Genomic DNA, 21993 nt, shown 5'->3' with positions numbered 1-21993 from the left:
GGATTTGGGAGTGCCACATACTTATATTCAAACATAAAAGATATATGGCCCCAAACCTTAATTAACTAGAAACAAAATCATTTATTTAAAACAACTTCTAAAAATTCTACATGCATAGCCATCGAATGAAAAAAAGAAAAAAAAAAAATACAGAAGCAAAAAGCCAGTACCAACAGTAGGAATTTAACATACCTATATACAGTATCTGGTTTCATTCTTTCATATCCTACACAAACATTTAGTGAAAAGCCCCCTAAGGCTGAGATTACAGCTCTGGATTGGATTCAACTCTTGCCCTCTCTCAGTGTTGCTATTTGATGAAAGACTTGGCACGGATCACATCCAAGTGCGGTGGGTACTTTTTTTTTTTTTTTTTTTCACTTACTTAAATGAAACTATATGAGGACCTGAGCCAGACTGGTTGTCTGGTTGTAAATAACCTGTGGTGTCCCAGAGGGTGGCACGCTGCAGGCTGTTGTGCTTTGCACGCATTTTGCAGAGTACTAAAACCACGCACTGGGTTCCCAGGGCTCAACAGTATCAATTAGGGCAGCTTGTGAAAAGATGCTCTTCCTCCAGTGCTGTGGTCTGGTCAGAGGTAGGAAGTGAGGGAGGAGAAAGGGAGGAGGCAACTCCTACAGCTGGGACTGACCGGGTCCACAAGAATTCAGGCTGCAACTTGCTCCGCCAGTTTGTTTGCAGATCCACATGTAAAAGAAGTATACTGCAATATGCACCTGACCAGTCCCTAGCAATTTCCTCTCTTTTTCTGGAATGTACAGTGATGTTCCCTCTCTGCAGAGATTTCAGAGAACACACAGCACCAGAATAAAGGCCACGAGGGGCACGTGTTTGCTTGTGTCCCAGCATTAAAGGCCTAAAGGGAGCAGCAGGTTACCCACAGTGGCTTAACTTCGCCAGACCACAGGCCCTTCTGTGCTGCATATGACTCACCTCCCACACTTAGGAAACACCAGATACTGTAATCACATCTGAAAACCACTTTAACCACAACAATAACACAAGTCAGAGTAATTCCACCGCTCGCGTCCTTTACGGAGTGAACCTGAATCTGACAAGAAAGGGAGAAGGTCCTCAACAATAATCACATGTCAAATCATTTTGCTTGCTCGCCTGTTTTCTCCAGTGACCTGCTGTAAAGAAAGTTTGTGTTTTTCATCCACCACAGGAAACAAGATTTAGACTAGATCTAGATATATTTAGGCTCGTTGCTTGTATTCTTCAGTGGTAGAATTTGCAGGCAGGTGAATGAATGCTGCACAGATTTAATAAATTTCATCAAGACAAACAATAATCTGACAGCTGCAATAACACACAAGCCAGTGCTGTAATACAAAAATGAAAGACAAACAGAAATGTCCTCACACTTTGAAAGCAAAGCATGGATGATAAGCACAACAGGAATGAATGCAGCAAATCAGGTTATTCTGGAAAACTTCTCTATCAGTAAAGCCATTCTTAAGAATGACAATCCCTCCAGAATAAGAGCTGTCAACAAGCAGATCTGTGTTATGAAAAACATATTTAACCATTCCTGACTTCACCTTTTCATTAGTAAAATATGGCTTATAATTAGACAAGACCATAATTACATCCAGTTATAAATGACTAAAATATGGCAACCAAAAGCAGCAGGCTGGCTTCCAACCTGGCAACAAGCTCTTGTCAGGCCACATTTCCCCAAGCACACTGACTGACGTGTCATCTTTCCAGCTATACATCTATGCCACCCAAAACTAACAAGTTGAACTGGCTTACTCATAACACAATGATGCTTCTGTTTAACTCACTAACTGTGAATCCTCTGCCCTGCTTTTCCTCTGCCTCACCACTTGAAAACACTAACCAGAGCATGTACGATCAGAATGAGTTTGCCCAGTTGGATCTGACAGGTTTGGTCTGCAAAACTGCTGCAAATCTCTGCTCTGTTCAAACACTGAGGTCTTGATTCTTTGTCCGTCATAAACAACAGGCCAACACAACCAGGGCTTAATTCCCCCTCTATTTGGCGACAAATGGCCTCCTTCATTGGGTCCAGGGAGAACAGAGGGACCACACAGCCCCCTCTTCTTACAATGGACAAAGGCATTGCCTCCGAACCAGCCAACTTGTGTCATAACCTTATCGAAACGAGCCAGTGCTCCTCGTCAGAGAATAAGGCCACCGAGATGGGGAGGCCCAGTGAAGAGGGGTAGCCTTCTCCTCTTCCTTACTGAAAAGGGCAAACTATAGCATCCCTGTTGGGTATGGGGGACAGGGTAGTTTTTGTTTCTAATGGCTTGGGGTTCTCTGCTTACATGTCGTGCCCCCTCTCATCCCCAGTCCCGTTAATCCCATTAATATGAAGAGGGCCAAAAGCCTGAGAGTGGCCACAGCTTAAGAGCCATCAGCCAGCATTAGCCCTCGAAATCCAAACCCTTGTCTAGACCCATTAACAACTCAGCCCTGCAGAGTCAAATCATTTGAGACCCATGTCTAATGATGGGAGCATAACCTATAGCAAGACTTTATCAATCATTACACCCAGTCAAAACATTTTTCAGGAATGCACAGAGCTGACTCACAACATGCATCCTGTTATTTGATTATAAATCCAACAAATGTTATTTTGTTGGTAAAACAGGACATTTGATGCATCATTTTGACTGATGGCAGCTTTAATGCCTTTCTCACATTATTGACTAGATGTGTTGAATGTCTGCCACACAACACTGACCATGTGAAGGATTTACTTGTTAGATGATTCAGTCTGGTATTACACATTATTCGCATTTAAGGCGATTATTATCGTGTGTGTGTGTGTTTGTCTGTCTGCAGTACACTGTATGTGTGTGTGTGCGGCTATAACCACATGATGTATTAGGAGAGATAATCTGTTGGCTTTTAATTGAATAGCCAGGCAACGAACACTGAGAATACCCAAAGAGGACTAAGGTTAACGTCTTGTGCAGTGCAGCGAAAACAATCTCTAATGCCTCAATCCACCACCGGGCAGCCAACCCGACATCTACATATGGCCCATTTCTCATCCCACTGCATACCAGTCGGGTGATTACAAGCATCAGAGGCTGATTAATGCAGCTTTGAAGCTGCTCACTCTGGCCTGGCTGGAGCACAGCAAGGGCTTTCAAGAAACGGCAGGCATGGCGACTGCTCATGAGCAGCTTTCAATCCCGCAGCAAGTACACTGGTCTACCACTGCAGCATATCACAAATGACAATCAGCTGAAGCGGGCAATCAGTGGAGTGATTCAGCTCCCTACAGGCTGCCACGCATATACAGTTTCAGCCAATGGCAGATAGCGGTTTGCTCCAGTAATCACAGGGAGACCGGTAGGCTGTCTTCTCCTCCACACTGTGTGATCACCTCCACATTAAGATATTGCAGGTATTTAAGACTCATGTATGTATCAGGTTTCTCAGGAGTCTAGACGCCATCTGGACCTGGAGGTTACAGGTGTCCAGTGGCATCACAAAAAGCATGTTCCTTATGTAAAATATCATTCAGGATTACTGCAGCTGTGTGAAGAGCTTAGTGCTGCCATGCTCAGCACAACAACGTGCTACTGTTCATAATAATGTAGAATAAAATAAAGTAAAATAACGAGACCAAAACTGCAACATCCACAATCTTGTATCACAATACAAGAAGATGGGAGCAATGGTGTTAAATTCTTGATTGCTACAATAAGTCACAATAACTTTTTTTTTTTTGTTCTTCAGTGAAGCAGTGCGCCTTGATTTCAAGGGGAATTCATGCCCTTTCATGTGAAGAGTATTATACCTACTCAAGAACACCTGCTTTATATTTCAGTGCTGTTGTATCCCAGTAGAGGTTCTTCCCTTTTTATTGCATTTTTAAACATATCTTTGGCATTTCTCCACTCCAACTTCTTGTTACTTATTCACCAACACACACAGTAATAGTTAAGATCATTAATATCTGTGATAAGGTTGGTATTGGCATGACATGGCTGACTTACAGAAAGTCCTACTATGTATTATAGTACACAAAAAATAATTCCAATTCCACAGTTTCTCATGGAAGAAGAAAAACAAAATTCAAACCCTCTTTGAACCTCAAAAGCAGTTTTGACAGTCACTGAGAAACCTGGTGACCCAGAATGGAAAGGTAGGGAGAAGGGAGTCCACAGTTAGGCAACAGGAATGCAGTGTTCTGTGTTTCTGTGTGTGTTTCCACACTTTTTACATGTTAGGAAGTGCACCAATAAAACACTTTCTCAAGTTTAATCTCTATTGCACATTTTCCAAATATGCAGGTATTTCAGATTTTTCCTTTCTGCCCCTCACCACAGGGAATGCAGCACAAAGGCCAACATTTTCTAATGAAGTTTAGGAGGTGAAATTCAATAACCAAGATACAGTATAATGAAGTCTTATTCTGGGCCTGATGACAGTGAGGGAGAGAAAGAAGCATCATATCTAGTCAGCTGTTTCCTATTGACCTAAATATGAACTCCCTCCATCCAAGACTCCAATGCTACGAGTAATTCAGTAGGGTTTTGTGGGTAAGTGAAGCAACTCACAAACATATCAGAACCCCTCATTAATGATATTTTTAGAAACAAATGACTTTCTGCCAGGCTAGCTTATCGGCAATTGTGGCAAAAGTGAAAATAACTGTTTCTAACCCTCATAGTCTATCTGTTGGAAAATGAGAGCTTAGGAAAATGGAGATCCAATCTATCTGTGGTTAAAACTGAGCTGATCTTTCCGGGCTGGTGTAGCTCAAATAACGATGGTGGCAGTGGTGACCATTCATTTCTGTGACATGACTAGATGGCGGGAGATTGTTACAGTGATATTTAGAGAGAGACAAATGAGACTGGAATTGGAATGGAAATTGCTATGAACTTTTTAGTTTGCTGACACACAACAGCTACTGTGCCTGGAATGTGAACAGTCTCGAGTTGGTGCACAGTAATTATGTATAATCTGTAAAGTTGCCCACAAATCACAGACACTCTCTTTTCCTCATCCGAAAAAATCTATCAGAGATTATCTAGCTAGTGTGGGGCCAACAAGATTGGGCAGGTTGCCTCCCACATGTCTCCTTCTGCTCCTGCCAACAGATTGTACTCCCTGGTGGTTTGAGGGAAGAAATGCATAGCTTCCTCCTCCAGACAACAGAGTCCCTGTACATTGAAAACAGCCACTACCACATTGGTCATTGGTTTTATCGTTTCTTTGTATTCTTATTTGACATTAAATATTTAGCTGCGCTAACTGATTTTACTGGCCACTGACGGGCAGCAGACACAAGCTGTAAACACAACCCTTATCTCCTTTTAGGCTGTTTGGCTAACATGTTAGCAAACAGTTGTCCATTTACACATCCAGCAAATATGCTGCAAATAAGCTTTCATGGCAAACACAAGTGAAATATTCACACTAATCTATGCTAGCTATGTTTTACTTTCCACCAAATCTTGAAGGAAAAATGTATGTCTTTAGATGCTATATGCTCCACTATCTTTTCTTTCACTATAGTTGCTAACATTTTTTTTTTTTCACTGAGAACGCCAAAAGTAAAAAATGAGACTGGTGAGAGTCAACCAAAACAATCACTGAAAGATGCATAGAGCCACAGAGCTGAGGCTGTCAGGTGATAATTCTCAGTACGTAGCCACTTACAAGCGATACCTTTCACATTACACGTCGCAATTTGATCCACCATCATGACAAAAATATTTATTTACAGCCACTTTAACAAATAAAATTAATATGCTGAATCTGTGTTTGCCTCATTCTCAAGGCCATCCTCACTGACTCTATTACGTACTGTCTGTGTCATTGGGAACTTTGATGTCTCCATCCTGGCAATTATGAGCAAACACAACATCCTCCATTTGAATCCACTTCAAACCTTCCCCTTCAAAGTGTAGAAGAGAGAAAAACCCTAAACTGCTTACCAAACGGGACCATCTGGAGGCAGTCATTGGCTGATGGGAGCTGGAGGCCTAAAAGGCTTTGGGGGGTAGTAGAAGGGAAGACAGAGAAAAAGAGAGAGAGAGAAAGGGAGGCGGAGAGACAGTGGAGCAGCTACATCTACCAAACCATGTCGTGAGTCCCCTCTCTGCAGGCAGGATGGTAATTACAGGGCGCAGACAGAGAAACCCTGACTGGGGAGAAAAAAAAAAAAAAAAAAAAAAAGCGGAGATACTCAGACTGCTGGGTTGCCGCCCTTGGGCCCTCAACATAACCGCAATGCTAACCAGCCCATCTTATAGTATAGGCCATGAGAGTAGGGTTCCAGATCAGTGCACTGACACACAGAGCCAAGGAAGAGGCAGTCATGGGCACAGACAGCGGCACAGATTCCACGTCGGTCCAGGTAGGCCAACACAGACTGGGCTCCACCTGACAGGGACCACACAGAGCCTTTGGATTGGTAACAAAAGCTCTATGAAGGCTAGAATTAAACCTCTGGGACATGATGCATGATGCAGGGTCGGTCTGTCTTTGACCTGAGACACGCTTACAACCACAGAACAAGAGGCAAAGAAACTGCCCTAAATGTTAGATAATAAGAAATAAATAAAGCAAGAAGTGAACGTGAGAAAGAGGAAGTGTGAAAAATAAAAATACATCAAATAGCAAAAATAAATAAATGAAGAATCACTACATTTATTTTCCGCAACCCGGTTGGTATGGTGATTAAACAACATGAGTCATGTGCCCTGTGTGGCTTCTTTGCCGTCACTGAGTCGGGAGCTCACATCAAACCGCGTGAGGAGTTTTGGTTCTAACCCCCCCCCACCACCACCACCACCAGACCGGACTTCTTCCCTAATAAAGCTTACAGGGCATCGAGCAGTGCAGTGACTCGCCTTTACCAAGTGTCTGAGCGTTATAAATCATCGCCCATGCCCAGGGAGGCCGCGACGTCCTTCAGAGCAACCCGCAACCTTCACACATCCTCACACAGACAAACATTCACGACATCGTGCTGAGGGCAGAGAAATGAGGTGGGTGCAGTTCATCACATCCATCAGCCTACTGACAGGGAACGATAATCCATAGAACCAGTGTGCGTAGGTTCAAAGGGAAGAAGTGTGCTGCCTTTCAGGCTTCACTACTGCTAGATTCACCTTAACTGACGTGTGGCACAAAAGCTTTTTTTTTTTTTTTTTTAATTCAGAAACTTAAAGAGAATGGGACATAAATTTTGCCACCAGCAATCAGGCCAACAATGCACTAAGGCGTTTTTGCCATTTCACTGTCTGCAAGTTCCCAACATGCAGGCTTACAGCAAGTCACACAATATTGCACCAGTATTTCTCCTCTGACATTTATCTGGGCTCTCCCATTCCTTCACTCGGCTCGAACTGTAGATTACAGCGGCAGAGATATGAACTACATGACGTATGATTCCCGTTTTCCAGTGCAGGTGTCAAAGCTGTGTATGTGCTAATGATGAGTGCATCCAGGGGAGGGAGAGGAAAAGGTCCCTGGGGCGATTTGGCACCGCGGAGCAGGCCACTCTTCCAGGCTGTCGTTTTTATCGAGGGAGGGGCCGTGACTGACTGCAGGGTCAGAAAATTGCCTTGCATGGGATTTTTTTTTTTTTTTTTTTTACTGCCTGAAGGATAACATTTCGTGCACCGCGTGTAAACTGTTTTTTTTTTTTTTTTCCCTTTAGCTGTGACCTCCTGATGGCCTTGGTTGCTATGTACAGAATGCAAAAAGTTTGCTCAAATTAATGTGTAACCACTGAACACACCTTTGATAAGAACAACACACAGTACCCTTGACAAGTTGTGTTTTTCTCCTTGTACACTCCCTTTACCATGAAAAGAATACATAGGAAGAAAATCATTACGTATTCCAGCAACATACCAGGCGATCAACTGCAAATCCTCAGGTGTCTTTTATGCCAGCTCTGTAGCCCTGAGACAAACTTGGATCTTAACTTTTAATCACTAGATGAGTAAAGTCGATGCACTGGTTTCTCAGCCAGAAGCAAAAGGGAAGCACCAATCTGTCTTCACACAGAGAGGAATCAATGCTGCACTCTGACAAAATATCCATATTTAATTCTTCTGCAACTATTTATCATAAACATTCAATATGTTTCTGAGAGAGAGAGTTTCTCTCCACCTTCAAATGCCTGATAATGCATCAACTTGAGCATGTGGCCTCATACTCCTCAACAGTGATGTTCTTACATTATCTGAATGATGCATAAATTACCATCAGATTCTCAGTTAAAATAACACCAGTCTACAGGCTGCAGGGTGTTGGGTGATGCAGTTGTGGCAGTTTGATTTATTGTCTCTAACACATTCAGTTTTTTTCCATTATGATGGCTTATTTTCAAGTCACATCAGCTTTTTTTTAACACAAGCACGGCATTAGCAAGTTAGATCAGTCTGTGTGTCCAGGACTGTTTCACTTAACAAAATTATACATCTCTGCCGTGCCTGCTCTCCCTCTGTCTCCCTCTCTCCCTCCACCACCACTGGAGCCTGGGGGGACAGGAGACGGCTGCTAATTGCAAGCCTGAACCAAACGCATGGTGTTAAAAACAGATAACGCTGGATGACAGATAGCCTGCGATGAAAAAAACATGTCGAGACAGAAGAGAACACGTCAGAGAAGATCTTTTTTTTTTTTTTTTTTAACAAAAACCCCTGGCCGGGATGCTGTTGCTGTCATTCATCTGTTTCATAAGAGGCCTGCAATAACTTGGACCAAAACTGGTATGATAATATATAACATCATGTTAACATCCCCTCGCAGAATAATCAGGAGTTTGGCTTTCTGTCTTACATTAAAACTTGGAGGCCAGAGGCTGTCCAGCAGCCACACAGCAGCTGACTCTGCAGCAGCAGCAGCAGCAGCAGCAGCAGCAGTAGCCTCTCACCTCTGCACAGCGTTGCCACTCCCTGACAGGTTTATGGACACAGAACACATCGTTCCTGCATAGGAGTGCCTGAATCACCTGACTCTAGAGCAAAGTGCAAACGCATAGCAGCTCTACCACAAGAAAAGTATCAGAAATTCAGCAAAGAGGCCTTCGGGAATGTGTTACACAGAGCAGTAAACGGAAATGTAAAGAAAATACACCATCAGTTGATGTGGAGGGTGTTAATGTGCTTCACTCAGCTGTATCCTCTGGGTGTGTTTTAATAGTCACACAACACCTGTCATAAATATACAAACTGCTGGAACAAAGCAGACATTGAAGGTAATAAACTGCACAATAATCTGTTCTGAGCAGCTGCATTTAATCCTCATATCTTTAAATATTAGCTCATAATTAGTCAGCCTGTATTAGCGATAAAATAACAGGAGGATGACACAGTGATGGCAGGAAAACCATGATGCCTCTGACCTACATCAAGGCATGGATGGTGCATAAATGAGCCGGAGGCACTGACAACAACCATTCAGCCATCGCATATCAAAAGGCCAGCTATGAGTAATGCATTACCCGGCATCACAGCGGCTGAGCCCGTGCTCTGACGGCTCTCCAGCCGAGGATGGCAACTTACAGCCTATTTTTGGGGGTAAATTAATAATAAAATACTTTGCTCAAAGTTTCGGCGGCCTGCACATTTGGAGACAAGTTTGGCAAAGGGACTTCCGCTGCCGAGTGAGGAGACGTGTATGTTTTCTCCTGAGATCAATTATTTCCTCAGCACAAGTCAGGACTCAGAGCAAGTCCAGGCTCTGGAGACTGCAACACTTTGCACTGAGGCATCTGAGCACACTGCCTATTTCCTACTGACTTCACTGTTCCTCCTATGGAAAACTATAGAGATATTATGAAGATTCAACTACAGGATGCTGCAGGAGTACATGTTAGTATAGTAGTATCATTGGAGATGTGAAAACACTATATGATGATCTCTACAGAGTCAGTAAAGGCACACAAGTGACTGCAGGAGAGTAAAACTGATTTTTAAGTTAGGCACACTGTACTACAGACAACATTCGATAGCTCCTGAAAGCACCATACTGTATTGAAAAATTGATACTTGCCTTCAGGCAGGCTGCTTGTTGTGTTAATGACAAAGTTGTGTTAGCTGCTTCAATAAAATGCTGCTCATTCAGAGTTAAGGCAACACGATGAATGAAGCGTTTCACTATTCCTATGCTGGTCTTCGGAACTGATACATTACAGGTGAGGAGATAAAGCAGAGACAGTGACGTTAGTAACATGGGGGCAGGATGTCAGTCATTCAACCAAGTACCTGTCATCGTAGCAGAAATCGGCGCCCAAAGTGTTGACATACAGGACCAGAGCCACGGCGCCGCACAGCAATTCAGCAAACATTTCTCTGTCTCGCACACACGCGGGGAAATAATAATGATAAAGAACAAAACAGGAAAAAAAAATAATAAAGAAGACAAAGATGCGAAGCGAGACAGAGAGAAGCAGCGAATCCCGAATCTCTACTCCCTCTCAGTCTCCGTCTTTGTCAGGATGTCTCTGCGAAAACAAGTCCATCTCTCCCTCCATCATCCTCGCTGAAGTGCACAAAGTGGATAATCCATGGGTGGCTTTCTTCCTAACCCATGTTGGGTCGGAGGTGGAGAGCTGTGTGTCCTGCTGGGAGCTGGAGCTCTGAAAATGAAACACGAGCGGCGTTTAGTGAATCTGTGACAGCACAGCCCACCGCACGCCTTCCCGACACACAGAGGAGGATCAGCGCTCTGATGCTCAGTGGCCGCTGCTGGAGGAAACCGTCGTGATTGAGACCGCGGTCAAGTCAGCGATAATACCTACGCGATGTCCGGTTAGACTTTCAAAATAAAGCGAGACAATTCACATCTAACGGCGGTAATAGTGCCGAAGTGAATATAAAAAAAAAAACATAAGGACATCAATTGTTTCTTCGCATTTCCTAAAATACAAATCCTGTAGCAACTTCAGTAAGTGAGAGAAAACATTACTTATGTACGATCATTACTTATGACTATACATAAATCAACATTTTCACCTACATAAATCAGATTGCTGCCCATTTTAAAAGAACTAATCACCAACACCGCTCTGATACAGATTGTTTGTCACCTGAATGATTTATATTAAATGTATAAACTAAATGTATCCGGCCTATATTAAGGGCACATTTCATATTAATTTCCCTAGTACTCGAGTCATTGCTTTAGAAGAGTTGCTGAGCTTTAATATGGAGGAAAATCTGCTAAACTTCCGCTCTTACTCTTGGTATCTCTGGTACCTTGACGCAGTTGTGATCCAAACGCATGTGGTTAGGAGATCTCGAGCGCATGCGCATTACTCCTCCAGTGATGTGGATAAATCGTACTACATAAGGCTCACTTACCTCCACAAACAGTAGTCCATGATATGGAGGTGGTTCTCAGAGTGACGCTCAGGTAGGCTCCATGAATTCCCCGAGTATAATCATGAATATTTGATTTAATTTTTACAATTACTTCATTCCCTGAGGGGTTTCGCACCATAATGAATAGGATATTATTGTAATCAGCGGTGTCGCCTTCCTCATCTACCACCTACAGGACAGAATACATTATGGTTTAGGCTAATATGTATCTCCGGTTCCCTAATTAGGAAAACTAATGATTAAAGGACTCCGGGGCTGCATTAAATGTTGTGACATTGCAGTAAAATCATTCATTGTGCTGTGAATTATTTTTAGTAAAACTTTTATTGTTATACTAGTCTGGCTTCAATATACTAAACATAAATGATCACAGCTGCAGGAAACAGCAGCCATAAAAGAAACACTGTGTGTCTGTGCTTTGACTTCTGTTCATTGAAAAAAAAGAAAGAAAGAAAAGTAAAAGGCAGAAGATTCACAGCTGTTTGTTTAAACAAAACTTTTTAGTTTGATTTCAGTAGAAATCATCGTTTTGTGAGTGGACTTCTCTCAGTCCAGTGACCAGTACAGACTACTTTGATTGGAAAGACTAGTTGTCTGATTAAATCATGAGAGGAAAAATATTTTCCTTTAGTTGAGGTGAAAAAAAGGAGACATGGTCATCACACTGGCCCCTGAGAGCTTCTACAGAGTCATTCCGGTGATTGCTTTCTATTGATTTAGGTTTGACTTGAGTATATAAGCAGTGTAAAGTGGGCCCCACAGTCACCAGTAGAGGGCTCACAGTGCATGGTGTCTGCAAGGAGGTCATACAAGTCCTTATCTCAGTCTCTACTGTGCAATTAAATGCATTGTCCACAAATAAATACAGCATTGCCCAGTAATAATCCACCGATTAGCTCATTGTTCCAGCATGACTTCTTTAAAACACTGATAGAGTAAAATAACAACCAAAAAAAGAGTGTTCTTTTTCATGACGGATAACATCAGCGGCTGCTTATTATTAGACTTTCCTAGATTGGATCTTGTATCATCAATTTCAGGATGAACAACATGTTTTAATTTCCAAAAACAATATACAGCATTTTATAATCAAACTCTTCCACTCATCATGACCGTTAAAATGTTCCTGGACTCCCTTCCATAGAGGATATTGCACAATATAAAGACGTAAGAGACCGGCGGCAAAGAAAGGGGAGAAAAAAAGAATAATTGTAAAAAGTGCTCCGCAGACAAAGCAAGTAGCCTGGCCCACTGCATATTGATTCAGGGTTGTTTCAATAGACAGACCCCATCTGTCGGGCCAGACTTCAATGTAGCCTTTCACGGGACAGCAGCAGGACACTATGATGTAACACATTTCAGGAATTAATTAGACTGATCAGAGAAACTGGCACAAGGGTTTTGCGCTTCTGGTCTACGGTTCACAAGGACTGATGAAATATCAAAACATGAAGGAGCCAGTGTTGCTCATCGAGTTAAATGCATGTGCACATGTCCTTCTAAATTAATGTCTCGCTGTGTTATACTGCAAAAAACAAAACAAAACAAAAACCTTCGCTTTGACAAATGTGATAATGTGATAATTAGACAAACTTTGATCAAACTTTTGATTGTCATGCACATGTATAGCTGCTTTTCTTTACTTCACCATTGTTGTTTGTTTCTCAGAATATCACATCAGAATTGGGTTTTTACAGTTTTCTAACATTTTATACCGTAAAGGATTCATCGATTAATCTATATAAAAACAGGAATTTTAATCAAAATTGAAATGATCATTTCTGAAAAGAATTGGTTGTTGCAGATCAATACTTTGCGAGCTTATAAAATAACAATGATGGGTGGAGTTTTCAGATCCTTTACTCACTACCACATTGTAAAAGTCATGTGCAAGTAAAAAATACTGCATTGGAAATATCACTTAAGTAAAAGAACCTGTTATTAGAGAAATGCATTTAAAGTATCAAAAGTAATGCATCTATGTCTATGTATGTGTTTTACTGTTGTAGTAGTAGAATTTTACAAAGAGTTGTAACTCATGATTATTAATCAATCTGCTGATCGTTTCCTTGATTAAAACATTAATAAATCATGAGAAATACCCACGATAATTCCCCAGAGATCAATTTAACATCTTTATCCTCAGTAACGTTGTTGTTGTTTTGTCCAAACAATAATCCAATTACCTAAATTATTCCGTTTACAGTACTGGTGATCCGTCCAGGGTGTACCCCGCCTCTCATCCACTGTCAGCTGGGATAGGCTCCAGGCCTTAAAGGAGTATAGATAAGTATAGATAATGGATGGATGGATTCAATTTACTGTGATTAAAGTTTTGTAGTTTTCTGTCAATGGATGGATCTTGCAGCTGTTTTTTATATAGTCTAGTAGTGTAATATATAATAATGCATCCTACTTCACAAGCTTATCACATGTTTTGTATGTAAAACTCTAAATCTGTACAGTAACAAGTAACTGAGTTCAAAATATAATATTTCTCTTTGAACTGTAGTGGAGTTGAAGTGTAAAGTGTCATGAAATTGAAAGTACAAGTACCTCAAATTTGTACCTAATTGTATTTGCACAGTACTTGAGTAAATATACTTCCCAGTCTTACATTCCCTATCTTTGAACCTGATGCACTGTTGGAGATGAAACCACCAAACTGTGTACAAAGGAACTGATAATTAGCTCCATCTTGACCAACCCAAGCATTAAATGGCACTTACTGTAAATGTTGACGCTTTTGTAATAATAATCCAATAATGGAATGTAATCTACAGTAACAGAATAACACTAACAACCATTCAGCTGCATGTCAGCACTTTTTACATTTAATCCTGTAAATATACAGAATTATAAGACTGAATATAGGACTTTTGACTGTAATGTATTTTATATTATATTAATCCTATTTTAACTTATGCAAAGAATCTGAATTCTTATTGGACCACTCACAGCTACATCCCTGCATGAACTTTGCATTAAGTGACAAATCAATGCAACTTGACTTTAGTTGTGTCTTGCAGAACAGTATATTGCATGATAATACATTCTCAGCTTCACATAGGCTATGGAAATTGTCCAACCAAAGTGAAAACATGTGTATGTGTGTGGGTGAAAGAGAGAAAGAAAAAGGGGCGGGGGTGGGGGGCTTTTGCCTGATGTATGTGACAGAGGAAGACCTCCCTGAATGTCTTTGGATCCTGGATGGTTTAAAGGAATTACAGGGACACTGCTCTGGCTGTTAGATAATTACAGGTTCAGACCCACGTCTGAGGGCCAAATCACTTCTGCATGGAAAAAAATGAAGGAGAAACGTGAGTGTGGTGAAACAGAAAGTGATGCTTAACGCAGGCTCTCTTAAGTATGGCTTTGCACGAAGCCATGAGGCTTAATCTGCTTTGTGGTTGTTTTAGAGGGACTGACAAGAAACAAGAAAACTTGTATCAGGCAGCGTGCAATTAACAATACTTTGAACAACACCAACAAATGCGTGCAGGTGGTGTATTGTGATCAGCCAACATGAAAACAGAAACGTCATCACTTTTTGTCCTGCAATATTATTCTTTCCTCTAACTTCCTCTTCATTCTCATGCAATCTGAGTTCCCTCTCACGTCTGCTTTCCAACCTGTGCTCCAAGAGAGACTCTAGCAATCAGGGAAAACATGAGATCATTAGTGTGAAATATCAACTCTGAATATTCATCTTGACACAGCTTACTCAGCAGTAAACTATCATCAGTAAATTACTTTTCACTTCCAGAGTTGACGGCGCAGGTCGGAAAAGCGTAATGCTGACGGGCCGATCGAGGGGAGGTGGGAGAAGTATGTGTCCGTCAAACAAGACGTAGTGGCGTTTCCATTAATATAATTTGTCCTTCTCTTTTTCAAGAGGGAGTTAGCTCTGTGGCAGGTCCATTAACTGTGATGGAGGAGCAGGATGTTTGATGGACGGCGTCATATGGAGCATTGATACAATTAAAGAAGAAGGTCTTGAGAGATTCTAGCTGCCAGCGTGTGTGATGTTAGGAAGATTACACTGGACCTGGTTCGTCTAAATATATAAGGAGATAACTGCTTTCGCATCACTCATATATACATTCTCCCTCCACCATGTCTCAGTGTGCGACGGTGCGTGGAGAGCAACATTTCCAATTTAAAAAGCAATTAAATTCTGAGCAGAGAAGTGAGAGAATCCAGTGTATTATCAAAGCTTGCTATTATCTTTAGGATGAGCTCGCCTAAATCAGTGGTACATAACCCAAAGGTTTTCTGGCTTTTTAAAAAGACCTGCAATACTGTTTTTTTCTCTTCAAGTAACCACCATCTTAGGAGTCCATCAGCGCAGTCTGCTTCTTACTTTGAACCCCGATGCCCCCCTGCAGCGGCAGCCACGCTGCTGTCTCGCTCCTCCAAGTCTAAGCAGAGAGGCAAAGTCTTGATCTTTGGCAATGAAGGGAACGCTGTTTTTTTCTCTTTCAAGTCATAAATTCTGAGGCAGATTCTTGTTATTTGCCAGGTGAAATTAAAGCAAGCTGGAGTGGGTGAACCCTGGATGAGTACCTTTGATTTCTACCTTCTAAGTAAGTAGGAGTTCAGCACGTATTTGCACTGTTAACCGTTCATGTGCATTGTGAAGCCCGCAATGACAAGAAAAGCAGAAGAAATGGTGAAGGTTTGATTGCCAGCAAGAAGGAGGAAGGTTATTATTTATGGCTTAAAGACAGAAAGGAAGGAGAACAATAAAATCTGTCTACAAGAACAGAGAGCCAGCAGATTATCAACAAAATGAATAGTTTCCATGGTGCATTTCAACACTTTGAATGAAACCTGTTATATTAAATGTCTACTCTAATTTTTGTTATCATTAGCAATGGAGGGTTCAGTAACTTTCAGTTCTTTTTGATTAGGCACCGAACTCTCCACAGGAAGAAAATGCCAACACAGCAGCAGCATGCTATAAATAAAAACAATAGATCCTAAAGTAAAGTTAAGCTGGGGCTCGACATAGTCAGAGAGCTCCCATCTGTTTATGCTATACAGACATAGGCATTGTCAGAGGAATGCTGTGGCTTTTTCTGAATGCCGGTTTTCCCTGTTAACTCAACCCAAGGAAAGGGGATAACTGCAACTGATCAGATCGCTGCGGTGGCGGTGGCATGCTGTCTCTGCCAGCCTGTATGCGTCCTGCCAGCCGCATGCCGCCTGTGTCCTTTTTTTCAGCACGGTCATAGGCACAGGAGCGCTCACACTCATCTGCATAATGAAATTACCCGCAGCAAGGTCTTTTCAACGGATGAATCAACGTCTCCACTCCAGAGACAATTGCTGAAACTTCTGTTATACCTAACCTTTGTAACCCACACGGCCGGAGACTGGCAGGTTCCACACTGTACACCGGAGCTGTGTGGGTTCATACTGGATCCCTCTGTGACATTTAAAGGCTGCAAAAATGACACTTTTTGGACCAAGGACATTCAGTTGACTGCCTTTCCACAGAGCAAAAATGGACCCTCTCCTGCTGTTGGCTTTGCTTTTTGCTAGCAAATATCTCTCAGATATTCAACTCAGCCAGACATGATGATAGTCTTGGAAGTAGATTTGAGGACTTTCACTCCACTGTAACGCTCAACAAAGAGTCGATAAAACTGTGCCTTGGTCTATAAATAAATAAAATAAAAAAAGAGTGATCGTCAAAACATAAGTGAGAAAGTGATACACATAAATTCAAGTATACTTATCTGTAAAACTGCAAACTACAATTTGTTTAATCTGTAATAACAACCTGTGCTATAAACCCTGTAAATGATGATTTTAATGAGACCCAATGGGCTGTTTAATCTTAGCCAGCTCATCTCTCACCTAAATCCCACAAATATTTTCAGTGAGAGGATGTTTACAACTACTTTAATGAACACACAGCTCCCTGAGCCTGTCCTCACAACCTGAGCTGGCTGCAAATCCCAGAGCCATAGCTGTGTATGTGTGCGAATGCTAAGATGCTGTGCAGCACGTGTGCCAGAAAAACAGGTTGTGCATGTCTGGACGCTTTGCACACACACATAAACCAATGTGTCTGTTTACAAGGGCGTATGTTTATACGTCGATCCCAGTCTTTTTTTTTTTTTTTTTTTGATGTGTAACATTTGGCCCTCAGTCTGAGTGCCTGTGATGAGAACTGCAGCTGATCTGGGCTAATGTGTTCAGCAGAAGATTGAAGAGGAGAGCCAGGTTGAGGGATCCTTTAAACGTCAGCTCAGGTCTCCTCTGCCCCAGCCTCGACTCCTCATGCTAAGTGCACACCAGAGGAGGGCTAAGTATGAATAAAAAGTCTTGCTGATGTTAAGGAATTGTGTATTTTTTGGTGTCATGTCTTGAGACGGAGTTAGACAGAATTATACGGTCGCTGGTCATGAGTCTGTTGGCTCCGCTGCAGTTTGGCAGATGTTTGAATGAGCAGCATACTCTGCAGATGACATACACAGCCAGAGAAAGGAAATAAGGAAGCATGTTCATGACTGCACCTCATCGACCTGCTACTAAAAATACCGCCCAGAAAAAATACATGCAGCTTTTCAATTTGTATATTAGGCCTTAGTCACAGCAGATATTTGTCAGACTTGTCAAAGTGAGAAAAGCACAGGTGTTACTAAGCCATGACAGTGTGACAGTGAGCTGGGTCATGCTAGGAGCTAGGAATGACATGAAGTCACCAAGTTCACTGACAATAATGTACCAGTAACAATTATAGAGGTGTAAGTTGTCCTGTCTGAAGAGATGCAACAGGACAGTGAGGGAGCTGTCAATCAACCACAGTCTCTACACACCCACAAATTCCTGAGATGAGGCCTAAGAAACAAAATAAGTGAAAACACCCGTGTGGGAGAACCACAGGTAATGTGGTATGATGCACCACAGAGAGTCAGATTATTACCTGACTCTGCAGTTCCCCTCAGCTCTACAGTTTTATAGCATCTTCGAGTTCTGGCATATACCTTCACTGTTTTCATGCACTCCTACTGCTCTCATACCATCATTTTGGGCCACAGCTGGCAGCTATTTACAGTGAACCTCTGAAAACCTGCTGTACGCTACCTGCTCAGGACCAAACAGCAGACAGACACATTTAGCAAGTAGCTGGTGAAGACAATGGATGATTCAACAGCTACAGAGCCAGATATTTTCATCATGGGTTGGTGGAAACCCAAAAAAAAAAGCTAAAAGGAGAACAAATATTAGACTTGATTTGCTAGATGGCCAGAAAAACAGCTCCAGAGGACTGCTTAAATTGCCAAAGTCTGGTGGATAGCCTATGGCAACTAGGCAACTGTCTGTTAACAAAGTTTGCCATAGAAACTTGAAAAGTGACAATATGTCAGTGTTGTGCTTACAGCTTGTTTCCATCACCCCAAAGCCATGCAGCTGTCTGAAGTCAGCAGGACACATGTTTATAAATCTGCAGCCTCTGATTTGAGAAGCACTGTGTTGGAGTGCAGTGCCACTACACACGGCCATCTTCTGTGTTTACGGTGCTATATGTATGTTTTTTGTATGTGATAACAAAAACTCACTTTATAGCACCTGTAAATCATGTGTAAATGACACCAGACTGCTACAGAATAACCACATACATGAACATATGAACGGCTTTACCAAACTATTTTTTCATTAACTGTTCAAAACACAAACACATATGGTGTGTGTGGTTAGGTTGTGCTGCTGTGCACCATCAAGAAGTATCTCTTCATATGCTGAGCTGTTGTCATGTGTCACTGTGTTTGGCCCCAGCTGTTTCAGCAACAGGTTTGATTTGGCTGAGAGTGTTTTTTTTTTTGTTGTTTTTTTTTATCATTTCAATAATCTATGGAGACACCATGGGACAGACTGGGACCAATCCATAGTACCTTCCCTAATTTTTGCGTAAAGAACAGTGAGATCCTGTTAAATGTGAAAACCAGTTCATATTAGCTACTAGCCATAGATGCTATCAGAAGGACTGTATCACAAAAGCGTTTGCTTGCAAAAACTCTCAGAGGGAAAATCAGTTAACTGGATTGAATGAATTACTGGAGGACGTTCCTGGCAAAAGGGCTTTTATTGTCTGTTAGAAGCGAATTATCAGTCAAATCAGTTTTATCAAGATGTTCTTCTGAGTGCCATTAGCATAGAGAACCAGCTTAGACTACAGGCTCTGCACATCAAATCCAAATCAAATGCGAAACGCACAGAGTGGTCTCATGGTGTGCCTTGCATCAGCAATAACCCCCTCCGCCGGTGCACTCCTACGCTGTAAACATGCTGTTTGATTTATAGAGGAGTGAACACATAGTGGAGTGACTAGTCACTGAATGCTAATGTGCCAAAGTTAGACCTTGCATACAAATGTCTTCCCCCTCTCCCCTTTGCCAACACACTCCTCGCACTATTTCTCCTTCCATCCTCCTCCGTCTCAATTTTCTCTTTTGTGCCCCCTCTTCTGTTCTTCCTGTCGCTCTGACTTACTCTCCTGACTCTCTCTTGAGAGACACACACACAGTTGACAAATTGTTGGGCCATGCTTATGCTTTCTACGCGTTGGAATAGTTGAAGCACTGAAGAAAACATACGAGCCAGGGAAAGGCAAGTGGCTCCAACCTTTTCCTTTGTTCTTCTTCCTTCTTTCTTTTCCTCTCAGCTCCAGTATGGTTGAGAGCCAGAAATTCACATGGTACTTCAGTGTTTAAGTGGAGCCACACACCAGGATTTCGGCCTGGATTGATATGGAGGGGACATGCAGTAACCTCTGTTTGGGGCTAAGAGAACTGCACTTAGACTGTAATTTGTCCATATAATGTGGTTTAGGGGGATTATGTACTATTATACATCAGAGAAAACCAACATCTTTTACACTGGTAATAATGTCATTACATGTATGAAAGAACAGAAATGAGTGTCATCAGAGACAAACAAGAAGGATTAAGCACATCAAGCGAAAAATGTTCATAAATCAGCTGTTTTCCGACTAAATACTTAATAAGTTTCATGTGTCGTATGTCTGAGTCTCGGATCTCGCGACATGCTGCAGTGATTTTGTCCCTTCCATGTTGGAACGAACGTAGATTATCTATGTAATGCACACTGCTGAAGGCTCTGCTCAAACAAGACATACTTTAATACCCCTTGCATTTGTTGTTCAGACATCAAAGAGCAAGCAGTGACAATTTCAAGTGCATGGAAGTGATTTAAAAATATACAACAGTGTGCTCCTCTATAACTAGATGCTCATAGCTGTTGTAAGGCATGCCTACAGACCTCAGTCTCAGCACAGTTGTGCTGGGCTGCTTCTCTGCAGCGTTAAGTATGTGACCAACACAAAAATGACAAAAATGTGACCTCTGCAAATTGAGAGTTGAAGGAAAACTTTTTGAACCTGGACCTTATTCTCATATTTTTCAGCTGTTCACAGTGGCCACGTACACTGTTCTTGCTCAATACTGCACCGATTCCAAAGACTGTTGTCCCGATCATTCATTTTTACCCAAAAACATGGGAAAATCTGGCCCTGGAGTTATCCTTTAAAATAAGATCAAGCCTGAAGGATCAGTCTTGATATAACCAGCCATATGTAACAAGGGCCTTTGCATTCATTTAAGAAGATGTCCTCAGTGTAAATGAGTCAAATCTTGTCTGACAAGTCTGAGTCCCCGCTGTGTTTTCTAAAACAAGCTGAGAACAACAGCACATGGGCTGTTGTTGCTGTTTGCCAGCTCACGCAATGGGAGGCGAAGAGATGACAGATACTAAACAAAGGCCAAGCACTCAAAATACCACAATACCACAAGCAGCCTCTACATATTTTCCGTCAAATGTAATGAAATTGGATTTCAATGTTGCGTATACACAAGAGCGTCTGCCAGGCCCAATGTACATCGAATCTGACTGTGAGGCAATTTAATGTGATGGGTAAGTTAGAGAGTAAAGAATGTTTTTGTTTTGTGTTTCTCAGTCCCTTGCTATTTTGGCATTCAAACTTGAATGTTACAGCAGACTTTTCAGAATTTCTAGCTTTCTGTGAAAAACAATGAGGTCCAGCAGACACTGTTTTCCACTGACTGAAGTCCATCTTAAACCTACTTTTTACAAATGAGATTCTTATTCATTAGTGCCCCTCAAGCAGATATGAAACTACTGCTGTGTCCAGCATACTGATGTGATAAGTGCAGTAAGCCATTATTGTTTATTAGGGCTGAATCAGTGACATGCAGTGCCATTGAAAAAGAGAGATGGGAGTTAAAAGTGTACAGCCCATACACAGGCTACTTCATCGCCAAAGCCTGGGAGATTATAAGAAGAGAAAAATGGTTCCAACTCCCCATATGAAATTACAGAGAGTGCTCCGATACTGCAGCTCAGCAGCCTCATATCACAAATAATGACCATGAGTGAAATTCCTCCACACGCATAATGATGCCTTTTGTCCTTTGCTGCGCTTCAGGCGCCACGATATTTCAAACTGTTTGTATCGTCAACTAGGATTACTGCAATTCCACCACACTCCCCTGTGATATAGGATACAGTGTCACTGAGCCTCTAATGGGTCCTTTAATCTGCACATCTTTTCAGCAGGGCAGCCAGGCGCAGCAGACACGGG

At 41.9% G+C, this 21993-nt stretch overlaps 1 protein-coding gene across 2 annotated transcripts in view; it reads right to left on the bottom strand.

Annotated features, from left to right (window-relative positions):
- Positions 1-10730, bottom strand: part of tmtc2b (transmembrane O-mannosyltransferase targeting cadherins 2b) — a 90160-nt gene extending 79430 nt beyond the window's left edge. The window contains exon 1 of one of the 2 annotated variants that reach the window (XM_051073530.1): positions 10242-10730. In XM_051073530.1, coding sequence (XP_050929487.1) covers positions 10242-10324 — 83 coding nt within the window. In that variant the 5' untranslated portion in view covers positions 10325-10730. The remainder of the gene's footprint in view (positions 1-10241) is intronic. The other variant, XM_018703473.2, reaches the window with a different exon arrangement.
- Positions 10731-21993: the final 11263 nt, after the last annotated feature.

This window comes from Lates calcarifer, linkage group LG10 (genome assembly GCF_001640805.2).
Source record: "Lates calcarifer isolate ASB-BC8 linkage group LG10, TLL_Latcal_v3, whole genome shotgun sequence".
Lineage (NCBI taxonomy): Eukaryota > Metazoa > Chordata > Actinopteri > Centropomidae > Lates > Lates calcarifer.
Note: the sequence above shows the minus strand (reverse complement) of the source record. Positions and strands in the feature narration are given on the sequence as shown.